This window comes from Triturus cristatus, chromosome 7 (genome assembly GCF_964204655.1).
Source record: "Triturus cristatus chromosome 7, aTriCri1.1, whole genome shotgun sequence".
NCBI lineage: Eukaryota > Metazoa > Chordata > Amphibia > Caudata > Salamandridae > Triturus > Triturus cristatus.
Window position 1 is genome coordinate 1,757,986,272 of NC_140590.1, and position 13,004 is coordinate 1,757,999,275.

The 13,004-nt window shown below is 40.7% G+C and overlaps 1 protein-coding gene across 4 annotated transcripts in view; it reads right to left on the minus strand.

Moving 5' to 3' along the window:
- LOC146813012 (killer cell lectin-like receptor subfamily B member 1B allele C) overlaps positions 1 to 13,004 on the minus strand; it is a 640,827-nt gene that overhangs the window by 409,548 nt on the left and 218,275 nt on the right. For all 4 annotated transcript variants that reach the window (XM_085620032.1, XM_085620031.1, XM_085620033.1 and 1 more), the window contains one exon: positions 1,964 to 2,062. In XM_085620032.1, coding sequence (XP_085476158.1) covers positions 1,964 to 2,062 — 99 coding nt within the window. The remainder of the gene's footprint in view (positions 1 to 1,963; positions 2,063 to 13,004) is intronic.

Below are 13,004 nucleotides of genomic sequence, written 5' to 3' on the forward strand. Positions count from 1 at the left end.
TGGTTTGTTTTTCTGCTACATGCTATGTTATTTATGCTTTTGCTTTCTCTTGTCTGTAAAACGTGCTCCTTAAATCTTACAATTAGCATTGCTTACACTACAGAAATGATAAATTCAAACACTAACATCTGCAACTATGTTCTGAAGCATCCAAGCAGTTTTCATAATCAGCCTCGTTTACCTGCCTGTTTTTGTCCTGCTTACTAGTAAAGACGTGATGGTAGAAATTAAAAGTGTTTCCTTGGTTCACCTTATTATCATGCACACCCTTGACAGTCGCAAGTGTGTGGCATGCAGATAATTCACTAGTTTCTCTCTCTTGGGACTGGCAGGATACTGAGTTATATCTTGTGTACTCCTCATATATATTGTCAGTCAAGTCTGTGAAATTGCAGGTTTGGCTTTGTCTTTCAAAGTTTAAAGTTATTGTCTATCAATGTAAATTCTAATACAGACTCTAAATAGTTCTTTGTTATTCAGTGATAGGCAGTTCCTAAGCGAATAGGACCACTCCTGTGCATTATTCTGATTGTTGTCTCAGTTAAATATTCTGCCCTTGACAATAATGTTACAAATGGTGTAGTTTATATATTAATAGTGTTTCCCACTTTTTTATTAAAACTTTGAACGAGAGGCATTTCATTAAATGTTGGCGGTTTCAAATCAAAATATACCAGATTTTTGGGTGGTGGGGAAAAGAGGTAGGTGGTGTGCTGGGCCGCTGGGAGGGGGGCCCCCTCCATGTACTTTGGAGGGGTGCCCCCTCAAGTTTCGTTACGCCACTGCATCCACCAGCTGGTTGGAGTCCTAGTCCTGTTCTACAGCCTTCCCTTCCTAAAAGCAGCCAAGAGATAAAGTCGAGTGCAGCAGGGTAAAGAAACCCATTTAGAAAAGGCTATTAACATTAAACAATCTCTCTAAATCTACGTGCCTGTCAGTTTTCATAGCTCTCACCTTCAGCACAACGTGCATCTGTTCTTTTCTTCTTCCAAGGATTTATTCCTGTGAGGCCAGGGTGAAAGCAGAAGCTTTTCACTGCTAGCTGACGTCATAGAGCTGTCAGGAGAATGTGATCCTTATCAGTTGCTTCGGCCTGACCCAATCTTTTTAGTAACAAAAAGGGGATTGTGTCTTAATAAGTATTTCAAAGAAATGTGCAAGCGCATGTTATTTAAACCAGTACATCATTAAGGCATTTAGTTGACATATACTATGAACGTCATCTGTTTACAAATGATATTGTTAATGGTTCCACAGGGAACTGTCTGAAATCAAAGATGAGGAATCATATTGGTGGCTTTATATAATGTGCTTATTGCGCACGGCCGACTAGTAATTAATGGATCTGACCAACATATTCCATTTATACAAGTAAATGAGAGCAACATATGCAGTTTATACAAATAAGGATAGAACAATTAGATTGAACGCCACATTATTGATACAGCATAAGGGTTATACTTCTGAAGGTCATGTATTACTATTGATAGCGTGAGACCCAATTGTATACAAACTTAACAACAGGAGACAATGGTAAACTCAACATGACCCTAATATGGGACCGTCGATGCTTATCAGGAAACTATGTTCAAAAGCAGTTAAATGAAGTGAAACGAAATGAAGATCAATATTGAATGCTGTGACGGTGATGTGTGTATGTGTTTGTGTGTGCACATGTGTGCGTGTGCATGTGTGTATGTATGTATATATGTGTGTGCATGTTTGTGCCCGCATGCATGTGTGTGTGTGTGTTTTGTGTCTCTCAGGTGGACTGATAATGCATTGGTGGTCACTGAGAGAAAACTACCTGGTCGTGAACCTTATTTTACTATAAACTTACCTCCTTTTCATGATTAAGGAAATTAAATTACTCGATTTTCTTGGTGGATATTTCTGCTATTGTTTGTTTATCCAGCAACAAAAATCTACTTGATGATATATTTCTGTGAAATTATTCACTTACTCCAAACGCCAGATCCAACCACAGCCAGGACTAGTAGGACACTGAGTGAGACAATTATCCACAGGGCAGGTCTCTGGAACCGGGGAGCTTGTGGGTCAGCTGTAAAATTCAATAAGGAAATATTCCATTAATCACTCACAATTCTGCACAATTTTAACCATTATGGTTACATTTTCAGACAATGAAGATCTGGAGAACTCCAGCTACTGTCAGATATGTTGGGCCACTCATCACTTTGCCAGACTTGTATTACCACTTGCCCATATACTCCCAGCTGGTCTTAAGGCTATATTGTGTTTCTTAGAGGTAAAAATATATATTCTGAGCAATTTCTTTCCAGCCTTCTTGTTCTTCCCATGCTTCTAGTCAAGCTAAGAGGGATACACTCATAAAATAACCCCTGCTCACCCCCTTGGTAGCTTGGGACAAGCAGACAGGCTTATCTCAGAGGCAGTTTGTAAAGCATTTGTGAACACATACAGTAATACAGTGAAAACACTACAAATGGACACCACACCACTTTAGAAAAATAAGTAATCTTTATCTAAACCAAAACAAGACCAAACGACAAAACTCCACACTGGTGCAGCTTCTTGGCAGGAGGTGGAGACAGCATTGTTGAAGGCAGACCAGGCCCATTCAGGAGAAAAGGAAATCTCCTCCCCTACTCTAAATGCAGCCCAGGTCTATTCAGCCCAGCCCTGACTCATCAGACTTCTGGAGCCACTGCCCCTCTCCAACCCCTGTCATCCAAAAGCCAGACATGCAATACACAAACCTAGCAGAGGCACACTGGATGGTTAGGCAAGAAAATACCTACTTTCTAAAAGTGGTATTTTTAAACACAGAATGTAAAAGTCACCCTGACTAAAAGATGCACTTTAACATTCTGAGTTCAGGCATACTAAACTTTCTTTTTCTACCTTGTTCCTAGGGTCAGTTATGTGTATAAGATGTTATAACCAAACTCCCCATTCTGTCCTATGGGAACAGGTAGCCTTGCAACAGTGAAAAACTAAATTGGCAGTAATTCACTTTCAGGACATGCCACACACACCAGGGCATGTCCTACCTTTTACATACATTGCATCCTGTCCACAGGCAGTGGCGGCCGCTCCATTAGGGCGTGGAGCGCCGTCCTACTGCTTTCTCGCAGTGCCAGAGGCAGAAAATAAAAAGGTCTTTTAAAAAACATTTTATTTTCTGCTTCTCATGTTGCGAGAAAGCAGAAGGCAGGAGTATGCCTGGTTGGGGGCAGGTGGGAGGGTATGCCTGGTTGGGGGTGGGCGAGTGGGTGGGTCGGGGAGGAGTGGCTTGCACCACTCTGAGTACCAGACTGCAGTCATGCGCACTCTACATTTTCTCTATGTAGATGGCGTCCCTGCTGGTGCCCGGTTGGGCGCCGTCCAGGACTCCCACCAATCACAACCCTGCCATTGTAGCATTGTGATTGGCTTTACAGGAGAGGAGGGAGCAGCATGCCTGTTCCTGTGAGGCAGCGCGGGACCCAGCCGAGGAGCAGAGGCAGACCCGGTCAGGTAAGTTACTTTTAATTTTCTTTTTACGTCCCCCCATCAACCCCCTCGCCCGCACTGTAACACCCGTGTGACCCCCCCCCTCCACGAATATTAAGTGCAGTGACTGGAGGAGATAAAACGTAACTACAAGGTCAACCTATTATCAATGCGTTGGCTTTTAATGCCATCTCTAAGTATGTACCGCGAGACATCCTCAATGCAGATTATAATGTTAGTAAACCCCCTTCTAATGGATATATTAATAAAATGAGCATACGTTGCTCAGTCGGCATTGAAGTGCTTGGAGGCCCCTCTTTTCTGTCTGCACATACCTCCCAAGCTGACCGAATATAAATATCCACACACTAAAATCCGGCCACAGGAAAACTGGAGTTCCAGCAGTGACCATTGTGAGTCGTCGGTGCTTTTAATTACTGATACAGTAAATCACTCAGCGATGTCCTGCAGCAACCAATCGATTTAAAAAAAAAAAAGAAGCATAATACTTTTGAAACTCAATTAATTAAAAAGAGCAGATAAAAGGTGCATATTCTTAATGGCTGTAAAGCAACCCCGAGGGATGTAATCGAACCGCAAACGCAGACATCAAAGTCTGACAGGAATACTTACTGTACTCCCTTAAAAAGTATCCAGATCAGTGAATCAGTTAAAATTACTTCTATGTTAAGCTTTATTTTCATTTTCTTCGCTGGATATGAGATGGAGAATTGCTCTCATTCCCGTGATACAAAAAGAGCCGTTGAGACCTGCACACATGTAATTACAGCTAGTCTTCACTCAAAATTGCTTTTATGTATTTCTGACAGGCGCTAGATGAATAAGAGGTATAGCGCAACATATAAGCGAAACGATAACACCTGCATGTACCGCCGCCCCTCAAGTTTAGCTGGATGATGGCGTATTTTATGCTGAGGTGTAATATATGATGTGTTTAAGGCAAGCTGAAGGGGCGTGGGCGGCTGCGTGGCTATCACTGCTGCAGTCGCAACGTGTCCCAGAGGTAGGAATGGACTCAGCCTATCCAGCATTGTTTACAGAAATTTAAGCGGCCTCACGCTCCAAGTTCATAAACACAGAGCCTGCCTTGGGCCTGGGTCTGTGTTTACTCTTTGTCGAGGGCGCGTGGGAGGAGTAGGTGAGTAAGGGAAATAGGGAGGAGAATGAGAAACGGGTTGAAACAAGAGGGTAAAGATAGAAAGTAGAGGAGGATGGAAAAATAAGGGAAAGGGATATTGATGATAGAGAAAGAAGATAAGCACAAGCAAAAAAGGCACAGCAAGTGGAAAAGAAAGATGCCAGAAATAAGGACGTTAGAAGGGGATGAGATAAGTACCAAGGAGAGACAGAAGAGGGTAGAGAGACAGAGAGGAAGGAAGGGAGCTGCGAAGGAAGTACTGGTAGAATAAAGAACTTAGAGACCCATATACAGGAACACTAGTGCAGAGAGTGCAGTGACAGCTGAGTTCATATTGTGAGGGGCCGACTGTACCCCAAATATGTCTGTATTTTTTATTACCAACTCATGGCAAGGGCCTATTTCCTTGCTCGCTTTAGGGCCAATGATATCGAGGCTACGCCACTGGAAAGCGATTATTTAAAAGGTGAACAATGGGCCAGAATATTTTCTGAGCAGGAGAGGCGTAGTCTGTTTCTCATGCTTGACCATTGCTAACATGCTTAAAAAGACTTTTAGCCTTAGTTGAATGTTGTTCGGCTGGAGCTTTCATAGACTTTCTTGAGAATTGTTCAGCAATACATCCAGTAGTCCGAGATTAGCAGCTAACGTGCACATTATGCCTACCTCACTGCATGTGGAGTAGGTGAATGGAAGCAAGACTGAGCGCAGGAGTTGACAAGGGATTGTTGTCACGTTAGGAGCGGGAATCTAAATTAGGCCCTTAGTTTTCTGGTAAACATGTGCAATTGATCAGACAACATTGCATATAGAAGCCAGATTTCAAAGTAATCGCAGTATCACCCCATAGAGTTCCTGGACACCACAATGCATACTCATAATGTGCTTTTAAGTTTCAAGAGTTTCATTGCAATTTATAAACATAGTAAGACAGCAATACAGATTGAATAAATTACAATGAAAAAAACAAGCATTAATATAGTATCATATTTTCAAAAAGGAGTCCCGTAACGGGAAGTAAAACTATACTAAGGAAAAAGAGCTTTTTAAAAAATGTTAATAGAAGAAAGAAGAAGAAAAAAGAAAAGAGGAGAGAAAGGAAAAGAAAATAAAAGTTAGAGGGAGAAGAGAGAAGGAATAGCAAAAAGAAAACATGCTGAAGTAATATCTATAACATCTGCAGGAGTTAAATAATAAACAGATAGTAAGGAAAGAAAAGGGTACTTTAAATGAAGGCAAGAATATTCAAGGAACACGCTTAGAAAGGTATGCAGTAAGAGGTGACCATAATAAATCCTTTTTAATTAATAAAGGCACGGCGAATGCACGATCAAGCCGGTGGTGATGACATAACAAGTTCCACCAAGCCTGATATGAAATTTTGGAGGTATCTTTCCAATTCGTTGTGATAATTTGAAGGGAGATGGCTATAAATAAGTCTATGAATCTTCTTACATTACAGTGAGCGTCCAATATTGGTGAGGACCCTCCTAAAAATATATGTGTAATGTCAAAAATGAAGTTTGTGGATAAAATGTCATTTAATTTGGACCAAATACGAAACCATAAGGATTTAATCGACGGACAGTGAAAGAACATATGGAGAAGGTCACAGTCTTCACATGAACATGACCAACATTTTATAGATTCGAGTAATTTAAATTTGTGTAAGTCAGAAGGGGTAAAAAAAAAGTCGGTTGTAAAAGAAAAATAGAGTTTGTGTAGTACCAGCAGAACGGGAAGAGGTATGTATTTTGGACCAAACAGGTTCCCAGAGCTGAAGTGAAAATTCCTGTGTTAAATCTTTCTCCCATAAAAGTTCTATTGGAGATTTCAATCTGTCAGGTAAAGGACGGGAGAGCAATTTATAAATGGAAGCAGCTCTAAGAGAAATAGAACAATCAATTGGAGAGGATACAACCTGGTCAGGTGTATCTGGAGGGCACAATTGGGAAAAGATACGAGTGAGGGAGGCTGTCAAGAGGGGATAGTTGGCGGAATTAGAGACGCCGATAGATTCTCGAATATCTGAGAATTCTCTCAGCATATCTTCCTTCATTAATTGATCAAGAGTAATGATACCTATATCAATCCACTCTTCCCAAAAAGTGTTCTATTATTGATCTTTATAAATCTATTGTACCATATTGGGGTTTGGGAAACAAAGTCCTTAGAGGAAAGATGAGATCAAAATAGAGAAAGCTCGAGAGCTTTAGAATGGTTAAAGATGGGAGTGGAAAAGCGTTTTGGTGGCTGAGATAAACGAGTAGCTGTAAGGAATGTAAAGGGTTGAAGCTGAGCAAGTTCAAGTGTACTCCAAGCCGTTACTTGAGGGCAAGGAGAGTCAGATAAAAAAGGCCAAATGTAAAAGCAGAATGATATCGGTTGATGTTCGGGAAGTTAACTCCACCTAAGTCTTTGGGTTTCTGGAGACGAGAGAGAGAAATCCTAGATTTGCGATTATTCCATAGAAATTTCGTCAAGTAACGATTGATGGAACTAAAAAAGAAAAGCGGAAGGGAAACAGGAAGCATAGAGAAATAAAAATTAATAATAGGAAGAAGCATCATTTTAATAGTGGCTAATCTACAACACCAGGCTAGAAAAAGAGGAGACCATCTCTCAGTGAGGACAGAGAGTTTTTTAAGTATATCTGTGTGATTAATCTTAACGGTTTCTGTAGTAGTCTCTCTTTTACTTCCATGAATATTCTATGTGCATGCTCACGTCCATCATTACTATGATGTCATTGTCATGGAAATGGAGTGTTGTGCTTTGAATCTCTGGGAAGCCAGTTGGTTCCTGGAAGCTGTGGAGACATACAGTTAATAAATCCTGTACTTTACATCTACCTTTTGTAGTGTAATTACTACAAATTTGGCGACGAGAACTGTCCCTGTCTCCACCCACGTGTGCAGTGAATATATCCTGCGTGAATTCATCCTGCTACAACCTTAGTTCTTCTTACAATTTGCTCGTGATCTACAAGAAGATATTTTATCTTGAAAAACAAATTGAAATCAACATCCTATACGCAGCTGGATACCATCTGATTGAAAGTGGTCCGTATCTGGTGAGCGCATTTCACTTCAAATTAATCAATAGTTTTTGTTGACAAACTCGTGGCACGCTGCTGCATTTTGGAACGTGTTTGAGCGAGAATACCAGAGGTGTGGTGATCATATGAAATATATATTCAAGACTTACATGACCATTTCCTGATTGCTTTCGCCTGCACTCTTGGTGTCGATGGATTCTCGGTGAGGGATCTGCTCTCGCTGCTGCCTTCGGACGAGTGATGACGCAGTGGAACCTTCGTTTGGTCTCAGCGAAGAAGATGTTGTCGTAATAGAGGTGAAGGAGTGTTTCGCAGGCGAGTGCGCACAGGGAAGAGGTGTACACGCTCATTACGCAAGCGGAGCGTTGGATACAGGTCACGCATAGCAGGAAGTGAACGCGCACGCTACGCAAATAGAGCGTTGCACGGAGGTCACATTTAGCAGGAAGTTAAGGCGGAAAGAAAATTCAGTTGGCAGATCGACTAGACGTCTGGGTTCTTTTGGATTTGTGCGCACAAACTGTAATATAGCATTTATTTAAAACACATCGTTTGACTGGTTGGTTGATAATTATTTAAAGCCTCATTGTTTGGGTGAGCGCGTGTGCAACATTTCGAAGTGTTCATATAAACGCTCACGCAGAGATATCACCACAATTTGAAGCACACGGAAAGTGGAGTGAAAAGTTCATTAGTGTGCCACTCAAGCATTATTTACCAGTCGTCTTCTACATTTGGAAAAAACAAGTGAAATCTCAAGTGTATTGTCCAAATGAAGCACTTGTCGATTTTCATGTGAATATTACTTTTAGTAAAGAGCAAGTCTGGATCTGAGCAGTTCTTTCTGTCAACGTTGAGGAAAATACATCGGGAGTTTCGGCAAAGAATTGGACACATGAATACATCATAAGAAACACCATTTCTCCACTGCATGAATCTGATGTTTCACTTTACATCCTGCACTTGACGAAACTGAATAACTTTCTTAATGTACTGCTGTACTGTTGGGAATTCATATTTACTGTCTTGACTTATTCATTTGCAGGAGCACAGTTTAGAGTTTCGTGATTTAGTGTTATTCTATTAACCAAATTTTCCTTTGCAGGGTTTTATTCTTACTTAAATCACCATGCAAAATGTACAGGCTCCTCCTCCTTTTTTACAGCTTCCAGGCGATCCCCCAGTAAAATGGAAAATTTGGCATAGGGCTTTTGAGAAATATCTAGGAGCAATAGGGGGTTCAAGATTTAGTGCTGAGAGGAAAAGGTTTATTTTAGAACATAACTTAGGTTTTGAGGGTCAAGCTGTATTAGAACATTTGCATCCCATTCCGGTGGTAGTGGGAGAGGAAATTTTGAATGAATATGATCAAGCTGTGAGAATGCTGGAAATTCAGTTTGACGTAGAGAGTAGTCTTGTTGTTTCTAGGCATAAGTTCTTTACTAGAGAACAAGAGAGTGGAGAAAGTTGTGTTTCCTATGTAGCGGCATTGCGTATTTTAGCATCTGAGTGTGTGTTTGAGCATTTCTGTTCTCAACTCATTCATGATCAGATTGTAGTTCATTGCCGCAATAGGAAAGTTCAACAAAAATGACTTACGTTGAAAAATCCTTCTCTAGAAGAAACTATCGGCATTGTGAAGAGTATAGAATTGTCAGAAAAGTCCTCAAAAGAATTGAAACCAGAAAAAAACCTTGTAGGTGTTGTAAAAGAGTATAAAGAAGATAAAGACCAAAAAGAATCTAATGAGAAAACAATGACGGACAAGTATAAAACTAATAATGATCAAAAGGGTAATAGATTCATTCCCGGTAGGTTTGTTCCTAATAAAACAGGAAAGAAAGGAGTTTACTCGAGAAGTTTTTGTAACAAATGTGGTTTTCCTTCTCATTTTCCTGATACACGAATATGTCCGGCCAAAAATGCTGCATGTCGAAAGTGTGGGAAACAAGCGCATTTCGCAAAAATGTGTAGTTCTCGTGGAAATGTAAATGTTGTATACTCTGAGGGATCTAAGCAGGATTCCGTTGACGAAGTTGTTAGTTCTTTAACCGATTTTGTAGTGGTGGTAAAAGATGAGTCAGAAGATTGTGTCGACCCTATTGTTGATATTTTGGTGGATGGAAGGTGTTTGAAACTGTTAGTTGATTCGGGGGCTAGGATGACGATGATTACAGAAGAACTTTTTGAAGAGACTTGGGGAAACAGGCCTCTCAATCCCCTGGACAGAAGTCCAGTTTCCTATGAAGGGAGACGTATTGATCTGAGAGGATATTTTGAAACTTCTTTGGTATTCAAAGAAAAACGCATTCAAGGGAAGGTGTATGTGGTGAAAAAGGGACTAAACATTCTTGGATGGTACCATCAAGGATTGTTTGGTATGACTCTCAGACCTGGGACTTTGGAACAAGTCTCCATTGTCGCTGATCTACCCACGATGAGAGTTTGATTTACTGGTCTAAAAGGTTCCCTAAAGTTTTCAGTGACAATTTAGGGCGCATTACTGATTTAAAACATTTTATTAAAGTAAAAGATGAAGTTTCACCAGTTAAACACAAACTACGGAATCTGCCCTTTAGCATCAGGGATGACCTATCTGCTGAACTTAAGAGAATGTGCGAAAAAGGTGTTATTGAACCTATAGAGTCGTCTCTTTGGTTAAGTCCATTGGTGGTCGCCAGAAAAAAAAATGGCAGTCTCAGAGTATGCATTGACTTGCGCAGTCTCAATAGAGAGATTTGGGTTGATTCACACCCTCTTCCACGCATAGATGATATTCTTTCCAGATTTGCGGGAGCAAAATTTTTCTCGAAGATAGACCTAGCTTCAGCAGATCACCAGGTTGAATTAGATCATAGTTCAAAACATTTAACTGCTTTTGTATCGCCTGTTGGGACTTTCCAGTTTGAGAGGATGCCTTTTGGGTTGGCCTCAGCGGCTGCTGGTTTCCAGCGGATTATGGAAAAGGTGTTGGAGGGTGTCCCGAACACAGTGGTGTTCCAGGATGACATTTTAGTGGCAGGTAAAAACAGAGATGAGCATAACGAGAATGTTGGAAGGGTCTTAGAGTGTTTGGAAAATAGAGGGATTGTGGCTAACAAACTCAAGTGTACTTTTGGAGTTGAGTCAATAGAGTATTTGGGCCACCGCATTTCTGGAGAGGGTATTGTGCCAAGGCAGGGTCTTATTGAAGCCATATCTGGTGCTCCTTGTCCTGTGTCTAAAGATCAAGTATCTTCATTCTTAGGAATGTGCAAATTTTATGCCATATTTATTCCTAACTTTACTGAGAAAACGGTTCACATGAGGGAGTTACTTAAGAGAAAGACAGGTTTTTTTTGGAGTGATGTTTGCCAGAACGAATTTGTACAGATCAAAAAAGAGTAAGGCTCTTGTCAGATTCTCACTCCTTTTTATCCTTCTTTTCAGTGCACGGTATCTGTTGATGCTAGTTTAGATGGTCTGGGTGGTATGATCTCTCAGATCAAACAGGGGAAGGAATACACTGTGGGATTTGCGTCTAGAGCTCTGAGACCAAGTGAGAAAAATTATTCTGTCATTGAGAGAGAACTTCTTGCGTGTTGTTGGGCTGTTGAACGGTTCAAGTGTTTTTTGTGGGGAAAGACTTTTAGGCTTCTCACAGATCATAAACCTCTGATTCCCATTCTAGAGGGTAAGATTGTGAAGGATCATACGCCAAGGATTGCTAGATTAAGTTCTAAACTCCTGCAGTACAATTTTGTGGTTGCGCATATACCCGGTGGGAAAAACACGAGAGCTGACTATCTCTCAAGGTCGCCTTTACCTTTAAGGAAGGATGAGTGTGACATTGATATTATGGATGAGTGCCTCATTGCTGCTGTTGATGCCTGTTGTATTGGATGCTTTTCTGAACATGACTGGTTTCGTGGGATGGAATCTGATGTTATACTTAGAAAAGTAAGAGATTTTATAGTGTTGGGCTGGCCTAAAGAGAAGCATTTGGACTCTGATCTTCATCCCTTTTCAAAGATGGCTGAGGAACTTTCTGTAGAGGATGGTGGAATGGTCATGCGGGGAGATAGATTTGTACCCCCAGTGTCTCTTAGGGCTCGAATTATTGCTTATGGTCATGAAGGACATTTGGGTCAAACCAACACGAAGAAGAGGATTTGTGCTGTCTATTGCTGGCCTTCTATGGATCGTCAAATAAATGATGTTGTTGAGGGGTGTATGACATGTTGTACGAGTGATAAAGTAATTAAAGTTATCTAACCCTCTTTACAATGTGTTGAACTGCCTGAGGGTCCTTGGTTAAAGTTGGCCATTGATTTTGTGGGTCCGTTCAGTATTTTATCCAGCAAATACAAGTTTGCTTTGGTTGTTGCTGAATATTTCAGTAAGTGGTGGGAGGTCCATTTTATGTCTGATCCCAATTCAAAAGAAGTTATAAAATTTCTCCAGAGCCTTTTTGGTAGGGAAGGATTGCCCAAAGAAATTGTTTCCGACAACGGAGTACAGTTTACTTCGAAGGAGATGTCTGAATTTCTGAATCAGTCAGGAATTTTACACCGACGTGTGGCATTATATCACCCTCAAGCCAATGGTTTCATTGAGCGCAATAACAGAATATTGGTTGAATGTGTTCAGTGGGCTGTTTCAGGGAAGGTGGACATCAAAGAGGCTGTGCAGAGTATGTTGTGGGCTCATCGTACGACTCCAAGTACCATCACTGGGTCTAGTCCTTTCGCTTTACTGAGGGGAAGGGAAGCTTCTTTTCACATGTGCCCAGCATGGATGAAAAAATGGGGGATGTCGTTTAAAGATTCTGAGACTGAAAACAGCAGGAATTTGGGTTCTTCTTCAAGTAAAGATGGGTTCAGTGCATTTTCTAAATCCATAGTTTCTGTTGGAGATGGTTTTAAGTCGAAAATCAAAGTTGGAGATTGGGTCAAGATAAAATCTCCTTTGAATGTTCCCAAGGGATTGTCCAAGTTTGGTCCACCAGCTAGGGTGGATGCTACTTCACGTTTTGCCATAAGAATTAATGGGAAAAATTGGTGGAACCTTTCTAGAGTGTATAAAATACCTGTGAAAGTAGTTACACAGCTTGGTCTTGATTTGGAAAACTCGAGTCAATATCAATCTAATTTTGGAAACTATTCTGAAAAAAGGGAGGAACAGAGAAAGGAGTCTGTTTTGAAGTATGTTCCTCCACGAAGAAGCTGTAGAACCAGTGTTCCACCAAATCGTTTAAATTTATAGTTTGTATTGCATTGTGTGAACATAATTTAAGTGCCATTATCAGTTATTTGAATGAATTATTATTTC